Source organism: Vicugna pacos, chromosome 8 (assembly GCF_048564905.1).
Source record: "Vicugna pacos chromosome 8, VicPac4, whole genome shotgun sequence".
NCBI classification, from domain to species: Eukaryota; Metazoa; Chordata; class Mammalia; order Artiodactyla; family Camelidae; genus Vicugna; species Vicugna pacos.
This window is the reverse complement of record NC_132994.1, coordinates 1,952,147-1,971,002: the sequence shown is the minus strand read 5'-3', so window position 1 is coordinate 1,971,002 and position 18,856 is coordinate 1,952,147. Positions and strand designations below refer to the sequence as shown.

The 18,856-nt window shown below is 38.1% G+C and overlaps 1 protein-coding gene across 2 annotated transcripts in view; it reads left to right on the top strand.

Moving 5' to 3' along the window:
• Positions 1-18,856, top strand: part of RIMS1 (regulating synaptic membrane exocytosis 1) — a 447,505-nt gene that overhangs the window by 68,054 nt on the left and 360,595 nt on the right. The window contains exon 2 of one of the 2 annotated variants that reach the window (XM_072965472.1): positions 8,221-8,301. The exons of the other annotated variant lie outside the window; for it this stretch is intronic. Within the exon in view, the coding sequence (XP_072821573.1) occupies positions 8,221-8,301 (81 nt within the window). The remainder of the gene's footprint in view (positions 1-8,220; positions 8,302-18,856) is intronic. 2 annotated transcript variants of the gene reach the window in all.

Sequence of the window (18,856 nt, the reverse complement as noted above, 5' to 3'; positions counted from 1 at the left end):
ACTGAAGTGTCAAAATGACTTGGTTTCATCCTTTCATCATATTTAAAGGAAAAGATGCATCATGGTCTCTTGACAAAATATAGAAAGCTTCACTTTTAATAGAAAATGAACAGAGTCTGCTTCTGACATAGCAGTTTCACGTTTATGCACAAGCAACAGTGGTCCACGTACAACACATTTTCATATCTGACTGACTCCAGTTTCTCTCTGACTTTTTAGGCAGGTGAATCAGTTGAGAAAGTAGTTACAATTAATTGAAAGCAATGCCTGAAATATTTCATTAATGCTTTTCCAAGTTTCATTTTCCCATTTTATTTTATCTGTTTAAAATCCACTTAAATCCCACCAAGGACCTATTATGGACCTCTTAGTAGATATTTATTTAGCTATTTGGCTCCCCATGAGCAGGGAAAATGAATGCTTGTGGAGAATCGGCATCCTTAGATACATAGAATGACTCTAAAATCATTATTTAAAGAGCTATGGTTTTATGTTACAAATAAAAAGCAGAAACGTCATTAGTTGTAAAAAAAAAGCTCTGGCAATAATCTTTACAAATACCATCCATTCCTTTTTACTACCAAATTGGATTCTTTGCCCTGGACATTTAACTGTAGATAACCATTATCAGACAACCATTTATTCTTCTACAATACTGAGATGTGGCTAGGGGATGTAAGGTGCTTAAAACTGGAAAAAATTCAATTGCAATTGTGTGCCTTTTGCTAAAACTTGAATGGTAGTGAAATAATTTATTTGCTGAAAATGGAGTACTTCCCAGATAGCATGTGGTTTTTCCAATGATGAGTTGTGCTTCTAAGAAGAAATTGTAATATTTTGCAAATAAATTTGTAACTTGGGTGACACCAAGCACAATGGACAACATGTGACCAGATGACTGGTCTAAAGGCGTCTGGGAACCTTAGCATAGCTCCCGGCCCCATGCAGACACTCGGGCGTTGTAGCTGGTATTACTCACTGCCATTTTCCTGCTCTGTCAGCAGAGAGTTTTCATATACACATGCGTTTACATGTCTTGAGATTCATCTCATTTTGCTGAATTGCTTTTTTGAATTAATCAAGACAAGTGTCACTCACAGACTCCCTTTGAGAAGGTTCATATTCCTGTTTAACTCAGTGTTACTCCTGACTCAACAGTCTCTCTCATGTCAGTTGTTCAAGTCAGTGATCGTCTGTTAGGGTGGAGGGACCACACTCAGCCTTAGGGTGGAGGGACCCCACTCAGCCACACTTGGGATGGAGCCAGGCGTTCAGAGCAGTGGTCCTCAGCTGGGCTGTGAGGCACAGAACCTAGCTGTGAGGGGTTAGGACCTGTTGATTAATGGAATGAAAGTACTAAAAGCTGTAAATCCACAGTCTGTATAATAGTTCAAGAATTGGTGAATAGAGAAAGGATTTGTGTTCACAGGAAGTAGTAGCTTGGGTAAAAAGAAGTTAACTGGCCATATTGCTGACAAGTTGAAAATAATATGAGGACCTTGTAGAACCAAGCCTATTAATGTTCCAGAGACACAAAGGGTGATAAACAGGCCAAGTCTGAATAATCCAGGAGACCAAGGACCTGACCCCTTACCTATTATTTTCCTTCTCATCAGTCTTTGAAAAATTTGTTTTTCTGGAATATAAAATCACTTATTCATCTCTAGTGAATCTTTATCTTATTACCCTCTTTGTGTTAGGGTCCTATACTATTTGGCCTGGTTTTATGAAAACTTCCTGGCCTGCTTAGGGGAGGTTCAGCAGCCCCCATTACTCATGGTGAAAAACGGTCAGCTGGTTTCCCTTTTTTTATAATTAGAAACTCCCTCTCGCTTGTCCTCCATGTCTTTTTAAAAATTAAAACTTACTCTTACATAGTTTCTGAGGGTCCCTGAATGCACATCAGAGGTAGAACAGGCCCTGGTGGGCTGTGTTTAGTGCATCTGGCTTTTCAAAACACCAGCGTTCACTTACTTTCCCCATCTGGTGTAGAGTTTTCACCATCCCATCTTCATCTTAGGGATAACAGACATCCTACCGATTTGTTCACTGTTGAGTTGGACATGAATGTGCAATTTTTAATTCTTTTTTTTCAAATAATACATCTCAGATTTCCTTCTTTTAGGATTTGTAAATGGAGAGATCGTTCTCGAAGACCTCCTTTGAAAATGTTTTTGAAGAGATTTCTATCAGTTGTATTATATTCATCTTGCAAATGATTTTAAAGATCTTTTCAGCTTTTTTGATTCTTTTTCCTTTACAAACTGTTTTTCTCTCTTCCAGATGACCTGTCTTGCATTTCACATTCCCACTGGTCTTAAAGTCACTCTCCATTTCTAGTTTGGCCAAATTGACGCTCTGCTAGCACCATTGTTCTGCTGCTGTATTTGGAGAATATGGTCTTGTGATACTCGAATACCATTTCATAAATACTCAGTTATGTGAGATTATTGGTATCATTTCAGTAATGTACCTATATTAGGAGATCAATGCTATTGAAACCCATCTCAGGATTCTGGATATCTGTTACTTCTGAAACATATCAGTAACTTCATGATTGAATTGTATTAGTTTCCATTCATCTTTCAAGTGTTATGCCTGAAGGCTCGTTGGAGTGATAGAAAGGACATTAGCTTTGATCCCAAACAAACCTCAATACAAATCTTGGCCTCTTAAAAATATCAATGTTTGCCACATATCATTGAAAAAATAATTTAATCTCTTAGATCTGCAGTTTCTTCATCTGTCAAGTGGGACCATCATTTCTCCTTGCAGGGGGGTTTGTGAAGATTAAATAAGATATTATCTAAATCTCTAGACATTTGAGTGCAGAATAGATGATAATAAACAGAAGTTCTTGTTTCCCTACTGTGTTTAGGAAAATCAGGAGAAAAAGAGATGAGTTTTCTCTCTTCACTATTGAGGAATTACCTCGTATACAATTACTTTAAAGTTTTACTTGATAAAATAGCAGTATACTAGACATTAGATAGTGTCCATTGGTTCAAAGCAGTGACTTGACATGAGAGTCTTTTCCCCTAAGTAAGTCATTGACTGAAATACACCTTTTTTTCTTGTTCAGAAAGAGAATGAAACTTAGTCAAACCATATAAAAATACATTTAGTGAAGTTAATCAAATCGTAAGACTTGTTGGTCATGAATTATTTTATAATTTGCAAATATTTTATAGAAAGATGCTGTTATCTTGCAAAAAAAAGCGTTACCTAAATTTATCGTAAATCACTGTCTTTTAACATGTTAGTTACTCAAGCTTGAAATTGATAGCTTTTTATCTTGTTCATTCATTTAACAAACGTGAGGAGTGACTATTACGTCTTGCACTATTCTAGGCTCAGACCATGTCAGTGAACCAGATTGTATATATTTCGGCTGTACGGGGCAGTACTTTTTGATAAGAAGTAGATCAAACAAAGAGCACTGGAAGTCTGGCTAGGGGCCGATTGTCATAACAAGAATAAGAACCATCAAAAACTGACATTTGAGCCAAAAATTGAAAGAGGTGAGGGGATTCGTCACACTAAATATCAGGGAGGAGCATTCGAGACAAAAGGAGTGGTTGGGGCCAAAGCCTCGCCCCAGTGAGACCAGGCCTGCTGCACATGAGGAAGACCGGCAGGAAGGCCATTGCCTCTGCAGGAGGGCGAACAGGGAGGAAGGGAGGCAGGGAAGGAAAAGTCTAAGATGAATTCCGAATGTTACAGGAGGCCGGATTGTATTCTAAGGTCTCTGACACTTTTTGTGAGTTAACTGGGGAACATTGCGAGATTGTGAGCGGAGGAGTCATGTCTGACTTCTCTTTCCATACGGTCTCTCTGGCTATTCTGTGAAGATAGGCTCGAGGAAGAGGGCAGATGCTCTCATGAGAAGTTTACTGCAGGAATCTGAGGGAGAGATGGTATTGGCCCAGGACAGGTGTGGGGACAGTGGAGAGGGAGGAGCAAAGGTTTGATTTGGCAATTATTTTGAAATTAAAACCAGTCTGAAGGATTCTCTCACAGGTCCCAGGGAAATGAGAAATCAAGTCTAAATTTTTTGGCCTGAACAGCTGGAAAAATGTATCTACAATCAGTCAAGATGGCGTTGACTGCTGGAGCATTAGGTGTGTGGGAACACATGAAGAATTCCAGTTGGAAAGGTTGATTCTGAGAGGCCTATTAGAAATCCAGGCGAAAACACTGGGGAGGCAGTTGGAGGTCTGGAGTCAAGAGAGGATCCGGCTGGAGATGGGAATTTTGCAAATATTTTAGGAGCTTTGGGGTAAAGGCTTGCAGAAGAGGGGTCTGAAGTATTTGAATGGGAGATTTAGAAGAAAACGGCTGGAAACAGAAACCAGAGCCCCCAGAGTCCCTCCTTGTCTATTTCCCCTTGTTTCTATGTATTTTGATTGGCGATCAGCAAATTAGAAGATTATATATTGGAAAAATTCTCAGCGTGGTGTCATTTTAACTGATTCTAAGGTCTCCCATGACCAGTGCAGGCTAGTAGAGTAACACTGGGGAGAGAAGCACAAATACACTTTCCCCCAGCACTGTGTGAATGTCATTATTGTCTCCATTGATGGGAAGAGAAACCTCAGTGAAATCCAAAACCCAAAAGATTGAGGACAAAAATGTAAACATGTCCTAATCTATTTGACGGCTTCGTACACAGTAACTCCTCTCCTGACACTAATCAAGAATGATAAAACAATCTAGATAAAGTTCAACAGAGATCAAATTGCATTAAACAGTGAGGTTTTGGCTTTTTTCTTTTCCTGCAAGTAGGGAAGGAGAAAGGGGGCACTCCTGATTGCAGGCACCAAAATGGAAACTCAAAAGGGAGAAAGTCATTATGTAAATTGTGTGTTGTGAAGGCACTGAGAATTTTTAATTCACGTACTCTGAGAATCTGGAAGCACATTGAGTTCCTGTGCGGAGAGATGAGAGCCTTCCCCTTGTAGCCTCATCTGCAGGCGTGAGGCGATGCATCTTCTCCCGCATGTGCTGCAGGGCGGCGTAGCCTCGGCTGAGTGGGCAGTTGGCAGCTGTTCAGCGCATTGATTGCAGTCATTCATAAAACCCGGCAGCTCGAGGGGCGGAGTCAGGAGGAGCAGCTCCCCCTGCCAGGGGGCTGCCGAACGCCTCATTTGCATAGATTTTCAGTGATGCTTGAGGGATGAGGGATGCTTGCTCACACGCAGTTCCAAGACCGTCTGATAAACCCCTGAGTAATTAGAGACATTGCAAGAGTAAGAGGTCACACCTCTGAAACTCCCAGTCTCTCAATCCATGATAATTCTGGCAAGTCAGCACTTGTAGCCTCCTTATGTCTGGCTGAAGGAATAAATCATACGTTAAGGAAGACTCTGAATAGGGCCATACTGAAATATCACTTGTGTTTCTTCAAGTATGAGGGGTCGGTGTTACTACAATAGGTTTAGTGTATGGAAGACCATGGGGCCAAAGAATTTCCACACTTGAAAACTGACAACACCGTGATGGGTTATCCCTCTAAAGTGCATCGTGCCAGACATGACAATTCAATTGTAATTTTAAAGGAATGTTAATTCGCTCAGGCTGACAAAACTCTTAGGCATGCAATGTATTATTTTATATATCTTGTTCTGAGTATAGATTCTTTTTCCTCTTTTTCTCTAGAAGAATTTCAGCTAAAAAGAAGTCAAATTAGAAAATGCAGGGATACATCTTGCCATTGTTCAGAGCCCCCTCAAACTGGTTGAATAATTAGCAATCTGGAACAAACAGCTTTCCCCTTGAAAACAAAGGTTCAACATCCAGCTGCTTTACTCTAGACCTGTAGCCAGGACATATGTCAGTGTGAAAAATATGTTGTTTTCTTGTTTTTTAAAAAATGAAGTATATTCATTAACTATATTTTAAATTAAGTACATTTAAATTCTTAATATATGGCTTTTGAGTGTGGATGTATTTGTTTTCATTAGCCAGTAAGATTTTAATTTTAAAAAGTAAAGTATATTAAGTAAATATATTTTAAAATAAGTACATTTAAATTCTAAATAGATGGTTTTGAGTCTTGATGTGTTTATTTTCATATCCAATAAAATTTTAAAGTTCAGAAATTCAAATGAAGTTTTTTATTTAAAAGATTGTACCGCATGTGCAGAGAGAAGTATGCCAGCTATTATTGTTTTAAACCCAAAAGTCTCTGGGTACTCGAGATTAGATGAGAATTTCCTTGCATAGATGTGGTCTTTCACATACACAAACACACACACACATAGTCCCCTCCACACACAGACCCCTCCACACACAGACCCACACACACATGCTTTGCTTAGAAACCTAGCCTTCTGCTGGAATAAGTATTCCACATTTATTAGAAAAGAGTGACTTAAAAGCACATTTAAGGAAAACTCTAATTAAGGGACAGATTCATTTTTCCCCCAAAGCTTTGTGTAAATTAAGTGACAGGTTTCTTTTTTTTTTTTTTTTCCCAAAGCTTTGTGTAAATTCCTGAATATTTAGAGAGAGGAAAAAAAAGAAATGAACTAAGACAGAAGGTTGCATATGGTTTCTCATAGATATAATTTTTCAAATTTTTTCCCAAAGTTGGTGATATTTCTGATATTTTCACAAACCAGTGCATGGAAATTCAGCATGCTGCACGTGCTATTTTTGGCTGAGTGAGACTTGCTAAAGATTTTCCAGTGCTTTGAAATGGAACTTCCTGGGCCCTGCACTTTGTATAAGTTGTATTAACATCTCTGAGCTCAGAAACCCTAGGATATTACTTGTCCCTCACATCTGCCTTCTGGAATGTCCTGGAATGTTCCAGAATGGAAGGAAAGCAGCCTTTTCCTCTGTGGAAGGAGACCAGAAGGTTCTTGGTTCCTGTGGATGTTTTTGACCCTTGCTCCTGACTGGCCCATGAAGAGTGTAACATTAGCTCTAGACAAACATTGCATTTCTTACTTTTATCCCAAGAGGGAAGGCTTTGAAAGGCACTGTTTTCTTTTTCTGTCATGTTGCACATGGACTTCTATGTCTTACTTGATCTTGTTTGGAATGAGCTCTGTGTGTGTGTGTGTGAATGTTTCTGTGCATTGTGTCCATGTTTCCTGTATCATCACTTTCAGAAGTGGAGAATTTTGCCATGCAGCTTTTATCTCTGGGAAAATAGTTTATCTGTCACTGCCTCACCAGCCATCCACTTCTGGAATCCCATGACTAGCCTTCAATATGAGCCATGTCTTTGAAATTCCAAGTGTAGTCAAAACCTTCCTGAAAGTGAAGAACCAGATTCACGTTGGAGAATCTTGAGTCTTGACAGGCTTTTCCATTTAGCAAAGTCTAAGATGTGGGGTCTCAGCCTTGTAACCAAGGCTTCCCTGTTCAAAGCTATGTATGTTTCAAAGCTCTTGAGGTGAAAGAAAATCTGAGCCATCTAAGGACAGCCTCAGGTGGTGGTGTTTTATGGTTTGTGCCAGTTAATCTCTCCGACACTCTGTAAGCCCTGTTGACATGAGGCTAAGAGAATCTCCTCCTGCTGCCCTCTGGAGCTATGGTCCGCCCTCTGCATTTATTTGTCCTGTGCTGGAGGACTTAAGACACAAAGACCTTTCACTGATTATTTTCACACTGTGCAGGGCTCTTCTCTGTTTTATGTGTACATACACATACACACACATACTCTGTATGTGAATATTTTCTTCTAACTCTTCCTCTTTTCTTAGCTTGAAGGGGATTTTGAACATGGGGGATGTCTTGAGGTCTCTCAGATCTCTTTTTGCACAAAGAGAAAGACCTGTGTGGTGATGAAACAAGAGTCCACATCCTTTAGTAAAATAGCCACAATCATGGAAAATCCTGCCCGTCTTTTACCATCCCAGCCCAACAGCAGTTCTTATTTTTAAGCTTGCAGATGTCTTCATAGAATGAAGCCAAAGCTTTCTGCGGTGTTGCTTCTATGGGGAAAGCTGCTGACAATCATTTTGTTGGCACTCAAAGGGAAATCCAGTCCCGAGGCTAGCACGGATTTCGTGTGGGTATCATTGAGCCCTTGGACACCTGAGTCGAAGATTTCCAACTGGAAGGGCTTTTCCAGGGTCCCCAGGTTAAGATTAATGGGACTTGCAGAGATTTCCCCTTAGACTTGTTTTCAGTACCGTGTTTAATTTCCAGCTGTTTCTACCCATTTTATAATTAATAGTGCATTGTGCTGTCTATCATGCGTCCCAGGTGTGTGGTCAGGGACATGGTGAAGCCTGCTGCCTGCAAAACCCCAAGAAATGCTGAACACCAGCCCCATCAACCTCCACCGTGAGTATGGCATTGGTTTTATTGACTGAAAATGTCGTCTCTTACCCAGATCGCTGGTTACAGATTTATTCATTCACACTGCATGTGAGACTAGAAACTTGGGCTTCTCTGGTGTATGGGGTGATTAAAAGGTTACTATTGAATTAGATTAAATTGTCCTGAGCTTTGGGTAGTCAGTATCTTTATTCAGTGATGTTTCTGGTGCCATGTTGGAAAGATGAAACTAGTTAGAGGAAATGGGCACATTTTTCAGGGAACTAGGGTGCCAGAAATTCCGTACCTTTCGGATTTAGAATGTATGTGGGCTGGAACCTCAGATTCTGGAAAAGTGAGGATGCAAGATACAGAGAGGGGAGGAGCTTGCAAATAATGGAAGTGATGAGTAGTTTATCATCTGCCCTCCCACTATGTTATTTAAAGGTAACGGACAGTCTAAAGGAGGGGTTTCCTATCAGTGCTATTTTTATTTTTGTAACCTTGACTGTAGATCCTAGTGTGGAGTTACATGGCCAATCCAAGCAGGACATGGAGAAGAAACCAAATAAGTAAACTCTGAGTTGCAAAAGTGGATTTTGATAGATAAAATGTAGAGTTTTAAGGTTATTCAGAGTAGCAAGATATATTCAGTCTTCTGAATAGAATTATGCTCCTGGTGAGAAAGATTAAACATTTCCTTAAAATACCTCAGCAGTGGCAATACTCTTAGCATAACCGTGACAGCCAAGTAGTTACTACTGGGGAAATGCCTCCTTCCAAGATTTTTAGCAAAAACCATTGAAGGAACAGGTCTTAAAAGTGATATCCTGTAGATTTCGTTAGCTAACTGAGAATTCTTTGAAGTAACACCAAAATAAAGTAATGAAATTTTCAAAACGCTGTGCCAAGAAAAGTACATTTTTTGTAATTCTTTTGCTATGTCAAGTTTTTATTCACATTGACAAAGGCTGAAATTACATAAAACATTTAAATTCTTATATTTTGTATATTGCAGTCACAAATAATTTAAAGTTATTTATGTTTCAGGATATAAAATTGATAGGTTATAGATTTTATCTCAGTACATATGCTTGAATGTCATCTCCATTTAATCAGTACTTTTCAAGGAATATAAATAATTTTGATTTAACCATAGTGAAAATGATTCACACTTACACTGAGTAAAGTACTAAGTTGGAAGAAGTACTCTTAATGACGCTGCCTTTTTTTTTATAAATGTTTTAAGTGTAAAGTCATTTTCCTAATGGTGGAACTTTTCTTAACAACTCATGGAAAACTTGTGAGTCCCCCTCTTTCCATCTTATGTTCTAGGCATTAGAAAACATTTTACTTATATTAGGATTCGAGCAACTTTGGAGAAGGTTCTTTGATTAATTAACATTGATTTTTAAGATGCATTATACTCTGCATGTTGACGTTCCGTTTTAATTGTTCCCACTCATTCCAATGTCCACTGAAGATTAGAGTTATTAGATATGAAGCAGCAATTGGCATCCTTGCCAGTAAGACTCCAGATCATTTTTTTCTGCTTTTGTCTTTGCTTTCCATGGACTCATGGTTTTGGAAATGTGCTGTAACTTACCTTGCACCTTGAGGAACCTTTCTGGTGGCCCCTCTGAGTTTAGCGGCTGAGAAGAAGCAACTGTCATCTCTTTGGATCCTCCTGTCTGACAGTCACTTTGCTGACTCTGTGCTTTTCTAATTAAATAGTGAACTTCTCTTCAGGTGGTGTGAAGAATTTAAAGTTTGCAGTTCATTCCTCATTTCTGCTGATTCTCTCTAGAAAGTGATGTCCATAAACTGAGCTCTCCATATCCATAAAAATGCCTTTCTAGGTTGATTTGAAAAGAGCAACAGTAAGTTGGTGGGAGGGTATTAAGGTGGGCTGTAGCCTGTAGGTCAGTGTTTTCAAAGTTGTGAGTTACAACCTACCGGTAGGTCTGAAAATCAATAAAAAGTTAGTTTTTTGTGGGGGGAGGCGGTGTTGTTTTTCTATTTTAAATAGAAGAGAAAAGTAAATATGCATCCCTGGTTAATACTGTAGGATGGGTTTAGATTTCCGTATGTGATAACTGGACCAAAATATAAAATTTAATAAACACTACACGGATACAAGGATGCACTAATGGATTTTGATTTGGAGAGTGGCTTAGTCGTATTTGCATGATATGTGCATGTATGCCTATATAAGATACGTATTACTTTGGCAGAAGTCAGGATAATGGAATATGAATGTGATATGGGCAAAACTAGAGACAAGCAAATCAGTTAATAGACTGTGATAATAGTCCAGAGAAAGATGACAAGGTCTTGACCTACTGGAGTAGCAGAGGGTCTAGAAAGGAAACAGTTCAAACTTAGAATGAAGCAAGCCTGATAGGTGGTGCTTCGTTGTCAACTGAACTTGGTTTTTTTTTTAAGGGAAGAGTTTAGGTGGACTGTTATATCAGTGGTCTGGGTGATGGCAGACCACCAAGTGAGATGCAGAATTGAACAAGCGAATCAGCCCTAAGTGTTGGGGGGGCAGTAAAGCATTCAAATTTCAATATAATGATTTTGTGGTACCTGTGCTTTATCTGAGGGTATATGTCCGAGAAATGGTTGGGTATATGAAGCTGAGGCACTCAGTTACCTGGGGAAGTGGACAACATCACTGAAGGGAATAGAGTTAGGAAACAACAGAGAGTCCCAGGTAAGACCGAGGCTTAAGGAGTGGGTAAAGGAAGAGGATCCCCGACACAGGTAAGAAATGATGGATAAAGAAGCAGGAGAACCGGAAGCCAAGGTGGTAGGGAGACCCACGGGGAATGCCCAACAGCAGCCAAAAGTCAATAACTTAAGAGATAAAATATGTCCTTTGGATCTGGCCATAGAGAGGGCATTGCTGGCATCTACCATCACAGTTTTAATGTATAAGTGGATGGAAATACTCCATTTCTGTAGGTATGAGGAGAAAATGAGAAGTTAGGAAAAGGAGATACTGCTTGTACATCACTTTTTCAAAGTGCTTGGCTGAGTAGGAAAAGAAAGATTGATTACTAGCAAGGAGATACTAAGTATGGTACCTGTATTTGTGTTACTTGGTACATTCTATTTCACAAGCCTAGACTGATGGATGCACATGTCAATATACTTTATACTTTCGATAACTGTGCATAGAAACTACCCAAAGATTCTTTTTTCAGTTATTATTAAAATGCCCCTGAGTCCTATTTTAAGCTTCCTGCATAAGTTGTCATCACTTAATCCAAGTAATACATGTATCAGAAATATGAGTGGAGTTTAGTAAGTTGAGTCTGATGACCCCTATTTTTCAGTTATAAGGAGATATAAGATGCAACATTATAAACTGACTATACTTCAATAAAAATAAATAAATAAAAGAGAACTTTTGTTCTCAGAAAAAAAAAAAAGAAGGAAATAAAGATGCATAGATAAGTGAGCTAGAGTTCCCTCTCATGCTGGGGGCATCCGTTACACAGCCAGGTAAATGATGCTACTCTGTGATAAGTGCAACATTAGAAGTAGGTTAAAACAGAGAAAATGATCTATCCTCCTTGGGGCTGATGTGTTCAGAGAAGGATTTTCAGAGCCCCCAACGGTGAATATGAATTCTGAAGGATGACTAGTTCAGGAGGTAGCAAGTTTGGAATACAGTCTTCCAGGAGGAAAGAACAGTTGCCCCAACCCCCAAACAATCAGGCTGGGCTGGGGTAACTTAGAACACGTCCTCACTGCTGGAGCCCGCGAGTGTGCATGTGCGTGCCTGTGTGCTGTGCGGTGGTGTGCGTGGGTGATAGTTCGTGGATGTGGGTATGGTGTGTGTGTGAGAGAGAGACAGAGAGAAAGGAGGGATTCAGGAGGTGCTGCTTTGGACTGTCTATGGAATAAGACACTGTCTAATGTGGAGAACATAAGCTGTACATCACGCCTTGTCTTTGGTTTCAATTTTAATACTGTGTTTTGAAAGTTGACCTAACATTATGTGGTTTTTGAGTTTCTCAAAGTGATCGTGGATTTAAAAAGTAGGAGAAACATTGGTCTACTCATCAGTGTCAGTCACAGATGTTAGTGAGACCAAGCATGAGAGGCAGGCGGTAGGGCAGGTCTGAGAAGTTTCCCAGGTGCTGTAATTAGAGTATGGTGAGTCATTAGATGTGATGATAAAGCAAAGACGAGAGGAGATAACTCACTTTTAGCTCAAGAGATTGAATGGATGTGCTAATATCAAGAGAGTTAATTTGGGCACTAAACCCAGTTTTGATTTAGCATGCGACTTAGGTATTAATGGCCAAAGATATCTCTGACTGAAACAGCCAGAAGACAGTTGGCTATGCATGTCTCAACCTCAGGAGAGACTTAGATGAGATTTACTAATTTTGAGCAACTGCTTCATAATAAAACCATTAGCGCAAATGGAATAGCACAGGGAGAAGGTGTCACATTGGCAGGAAAGAGTGTAAAAGGCAGCACAGAGAATATCGTCAGGACTTCAACAAAGAGAAGAGGAGTTAAGTAAACTGTACAAAATTAGGCAAGAACCAAGTTTTCTTGGAACTTCCTATGTTTTCATACTGAAAATCCCATATCTTGGGAAACCACCCCCGGGGCTGGGAAAACTTGGGATGGTTGGTCACATTGGAATTGGAGTATGAAAGTAAAACTTCAGAAAAAGAATATGTAGCCAATGAAAAATTATATTTAGACAAAATATGTTTATATTACTGTGGAAGGTGACATTATCAGGAATACACTGAATCCAGAGAGGTACAGAGATCATAGCTCAATTCAGTGTGTGTGTGTGATTGCTTGCATTTCAAATTTAAGGGAAAAAAACACACCATGTTTGCAATTCACCTTTACAAAGTGTAAAAATTAGTTTTTACAGAATTGTGCAACTACTACCACTATATAATTCTGGAATGCTTTGATCACCCCCAAAAGAAACCTAAGATTCATTAGCAGTCATTCTTTATTCCCTTCAAAACCCAGCTTCTAGAAACCACTAACCTATTCTCTGTCTCTATGGATTTACTTATTCTGGACATTTCTTGTAAATGGAATCATATAATATGTGATTGTTTATGGCTGGTTTTTATCACTTAGCATAATATTTTCAAGATTCATCCATGTTACAGTACATATCAGGACTTCATTCCTTTTGTTGCCAAATACAATTCCATTGTATGCATATACCACTTCTTGGTTTATCCATCAGCTAATGCACATTTGGATTGTTTCCAATTTTTATGCTGTATAAAATGGCTTTTAACATTGATCTACAAATTTTTGAGTGGACATATGTTCTCAGTTCTCTTGAGTAAACTGAAAATAAAGCTAGGAATTAAATTGCTGGGTCATTTGGTAACTGTATGTTTACATTGTCTAGGAACTGTCAAGCTGTGTTTCAAAACAGCTGGACCATTTTGCATTTCTACCAGCAACATACAAGGATTCTAATTTCTTTACATCCTTGCCAACACTTGTGATTGTCAGTCTCTTGTTAATAGCCATCTTTGTAGGTGTGAAGTGTATGGATGATTATCTTTTTGTGGTTTTGACTTGTATTTCCATAATGAATAATGATGTTTAGCATTTTTTCATGTGTTCAATGGCTCTTAATATCTCTTCTTTGGAGAAATATCAATCAAATCTTTTGTCTATTTTTAATTGAGTTATTTGTCTTTATTGTTGAGGTGTAAAAGTTTTTTTTAATATATAATGGTATATAATATACTACATACTTGTCAAATACATGATTCGCAAATATTTTCTCCCATTTAGTGAGTTGTCTTTTTATTTTCTTTATAGTACCTTGAAGCACAAGTTTTTAATTTTGATGAAGTCAAATAGATCTATTTTCCTTTGGTTACTTGTAAGTTTTGGTGTCATATCTAAGAAATTATTATCAAATTTAGGGTCATAAAGATTTACCCTAGGTTTTCTTCTAAGAGTTTTATAATTTTAGTTCTTATGTGTAGGTCTTTGATCCATTTTCAGTTACTTTTTTTATACGGTGTGAGGGAGGGATCCACTTTCTTATTTTTTTAACATTTTTTATTGATTTATAATCATTTTACAATGTTGTGTCAAATTCGGGAGGGATCCACTTTCATCCTTTTGCATGTGGATCTCCAGTTGTCAAAAAGTGATGATTCTACACATACTTGTCTTGCTTCTGATACTAGAGGGAAAACCTTCAATCTCTCCCCATTAAATATGATAAAAGTTGTGAGGGTTTAGTTTTATTTTTAACTGCTATTTTATTTATTTTTTATTAAAGTATAGTCAGTGTACAATATACTTTGTCCATTTCTGGTGTACAGCATAATGTTTCAGTTATACATATACATACATATATTCATTTTTGTAATCTTTTTCATTATTTTTACTACAAGATATCGAATAGAGTTCTCTGTGCTATACAGTAGAAACCTGCTGTTTATTTTATATGTAGTAGTTAGTATCTGCAAATCTCGTACTCTCAATTTATAGTTGTGTGGTTTTAATAGATGTTCTTCATCCGGTTTAGGAAATTTCCTTCTACTTCTAGGATACTGAGTGTTCATATAATGAAAGGATGTTGGATTTTATCAAATGCTTTTTCTACATCTATTGCGATGATAATGTGTTTATTGTCCTTTATTCTAATAATTTAGTGTATTGCTTTGATTGATCTTCATATGTTGAAACAGTCTTGTGTTCCTGGGATAAATCCTACTTGGTTATCTGTTTGATTTGTTGCTTCTTTGATTTGCTAATATTTTTGATGATTTTTGTGTATGTACTTAGAAGGGATATTGGCCTGTGGTTTTCCTGTGATGTCTTTGTCTGATTTTGGTATCAGGGTAATACTGGCCTTATGTAATGAATTTGGAGATATTCCCTGCTATTTTATTTAGGAAGAGTTTATGAAAGATTACTGTAAATTTTTCTTCAGGTGTTTGGTATAATTCACCAGTGGAACCATTAGCTTTCCTTTGTAGTAAGTTTTTTTTTTTATTATTTATTAATTTCTGTCTTTTTTGACCATTTAAATGGTTCTGTATGAACGTATATGTGTGTTTAGGCAAATGTATCAGATGAAAGTATCATGTGAAATCCTCACACCTTCAGAAAAACTGATATTCAGAAGTCAGTTCTCTATAACTCTTGAACCATTCATGATTGGGGTTATTGCTACTGTTGATTTCTAATTCCCAGAAAATAAACTTGACCATGTCTGTGTGTTTGTGTGTGTGTGTGTGTGTGTGTGTGTGTGTACCTGCACACATATATGTGTAGGACTAACTTCATCATATAAAAATGACCAGTGTAACATCAGAGTCTGGGTTCAATGTAAAAACCAATCAGAAAGAAAGTATCTAAAAGACCTTGTGAATACAAGTTCTTTAATACCATTGAGATTATTTGGTTTGAGTTTCTCTGATTACCTTTGCAAAAACTGAGAAATGGGTTTTAATATACTGATTATTTTTACTTATTTTTCTCTTGTTAGGTAGGTGTTTTTAAGTCCTGTAATGAATTATCAGTTTCATTCATTGAACAAAAAATGAATTGAGGTTCTAGATAAAAATTCAAAGTATTTAGTGTCAGGATTTTACTAGGCCATTCTGTCTCTGTCTTGTCTACTTCCTCTTTTCCAGAAGTGGTCTTTCTGTGCAGTGGTCATTCACATCCTGGACTGGATCGCTGGGTACCATCTGCATTGAGGCTTTGACATGGGCACATGTGTCACACACACTCTTCTTCTCCCCTTCTTCACAGCTTCAGATGAGTCAGCCTTAAATTGACAGGGAGGCTGCATCCAAATTTTTCTTTTAATAGACGTACTTTTTCAGATCTCAAGGGCACGGGTTTTTCAGCAACAACAATCTTTGTTCAGATTTAATTATAACACAGGGATTTCTGAGGACCAGCATGTATGGGACTAGAATGAATTTAATCATGGAAATGTGATAGCTTATATTTAACCTAATTTTAAAATAGTCAACCTTGAGAACCAAAAATATTACTGAGAAAATTATATATCAATATATTTACGTTTCTCATAGCATTATGGGAAATATACATATATCTTTACACTTGAAAATATGGATTTTCATTTAAAGTCATATATCTAACAGCAAAATTACATGTTGCACTAGGTAACAAATTAAACAAAAGTGTGTCTTTGAAGCTGTAAACAGTTGAATAGAAGCCCTTGTCTTGTGTCACTGTGCCTTTAAGCTCTGCAAACCACATGTGACCGTTAGGTTGTATATGCTAATGTACTAATACATTATACTATGTATATACTATGTACTAATGCTTAGAGCTCTGTGTATTGATGCCAAGAGCTCCATGTACTAATACTCAGATCTCTATGTGCCAATACCCGGAGCAGTATGTACTAAGCCCAGAACTCTATGTACTAATACCCAGAACCCTATGTGCTAATATGTCTTGCTGTAATAGTGGGTGGCAGAAGTTCCATGGATAACACAGAAATTTGGGCAGTTCATTGGCAGACTGTCACCACCTCAGACACATCTCCATCATGAATACAATCATTCCTCTCAGTAACCTGGGAGAGACCCTCTGGATACTGGGCTGCTTTTCCCTGTATTTTTCTGTTCTCGTCCCTCTGCTCCTCCTAAGCCTAGTGGTGTTCTTCGCTCCTGAAGTTCTGCAGATTTCTTACTCAGTCTTTTCCAAATTCTCTTGAGTTCTGATCTCAGCACAGCTGTGTTCTACTTCTTCGGGGGAAACCTGTTAGATCAGCTTTGGATGAGAAGGTAGCGTTAAGGAAAGGGGATGTGAACTTCTTCAACTGGTGCATGGTGGGGAGCAGAGCACTGCTTCCTCTGCAGTGAGCTGAGCTATTCATTCTCCCTTCAGTAGATATTTATTTAGTCTGTACCTACTGTGTGCAGAGTCCGATCCCAGGCAATGGACGTGGTGATGAACCAAGCAGAGTCCTTGTCCTTGTAGAATTTCAGCGTGTGGGAGAAGATCTAAATGACAAACTCACATAGATGACAAAACTCTCCCTTTTCACCAGAACCTGAACTGAGTGCAGAGACAGAGACCACACAGGGGAAGCTGTTTATAGAGCGTGCTCCAGGAAGGCTCTGAGAGGAGCCGATATTTAAGGAGAGATTGAAAGATGAGAAGTCAGTCTTGTGAAGAGCCAGCGGAAGGGAATTCCAGGCAAAGAGGATGCTATGTGCAGTGGACCGGACATGGAAACCATTGTGGCATGCTCGGGGAACCGAAAGAAAGGCAGAGAAAGGTGAGGAGGAAGTGGAGAAGGACAATGGAGGAGGCTGATGAGTAAGCAGGGGTTTCATCTTAGAGGAACAAAGACCTCCCAGATCTTTTCATTTTAACGTAAGACTATAGAGAAGCGCTTGATGCTGTTCAAAGAAGGGAGAGTCACGATCCAATGTAGTGTGGCCAGTGGGTGGGAAGATGATACAGGAACTTTTAGGAGGCAGTTGTGGTGGTTCTGGCAAAACGTAACGGTGGTTTGGACTCTGCTGGTGGCAACAGATATGCAGCAAGTGGAATTTAGTGAGGTTTAGTGGAATTTAATGAATTTTGGAAGCAATGAAAGATAAAAGGAATTTCTTGTGTGTACTGGAGGGAGGGGGCTCCAAGCCATGTGTGTAATCTCTGATATGCCTGATAGGTCCTCTGTTCACTGAACACATAATGTCTAGGAACGTATTTTCTCATAGTCTTAAGCATCCTGTTATGAACACAAACATATCTTCAATGGCATACATAAGTGAAAAATTTAGAAATTTCATTTGTATTCCTTTAGGTGAATTTCTATAAGAACTTCAAATTTTGAAGGTAAAAAATGATGAAAAGTAAAATTGAGTAAAATTTGAAGCATGATCAGACTTGACCATTTTAAATAAATTTGTTTTTTTGTGATTGTTTTCACTCTGATGTTTTGTTGGTCTAGAAGAATTACTCATGTTGTAGGTGTTTAGATACACTTGAGGAAATGACTATTTTAAAATATATACTGCTTGTAAAATATGCTCCTTTTTTGAAAGGTATCTCATTTTTTAGAGTAAAATTTAGCCAAGAAGAAAGGGAACATATTTTCAAAAGCAAAGGATCTTTTAAGTATATATCTTATTATGAATGAAAGGATTAATCAGAGACAAGCTGCCTTCTCTGTACTATTTCTAGCCAGATATTTACATCAAAATGTGATGCGTTTTATTTTCTTGCTAAGTTCAGATTTTTTTCCTTATACTACAAGAGGTGTTCAGTGTCATAGTCTGTAGTTCTAGCCCCACTTGTAGTACAGATCATATTAAGCAGGTGATGATAGAAAAAAATGTCAACTCCAAAAAAAAAAATGTTTTTGTCTTTTAGTATAAAGTCAGTACAGCCAGTAACTTGCAAATAGGGAGTACTAGGAACACTGGTGTTTCCATTCATGGTTATAATTAGAAAGTGAGAGAATTTTTTTCTGTAGCTTTTCTACATTTTTTTTTGTATGATTTGCTGGTTTATGCAAGTCATTCTGTGCCAGTTTACAAAAGTCTTACAAAGC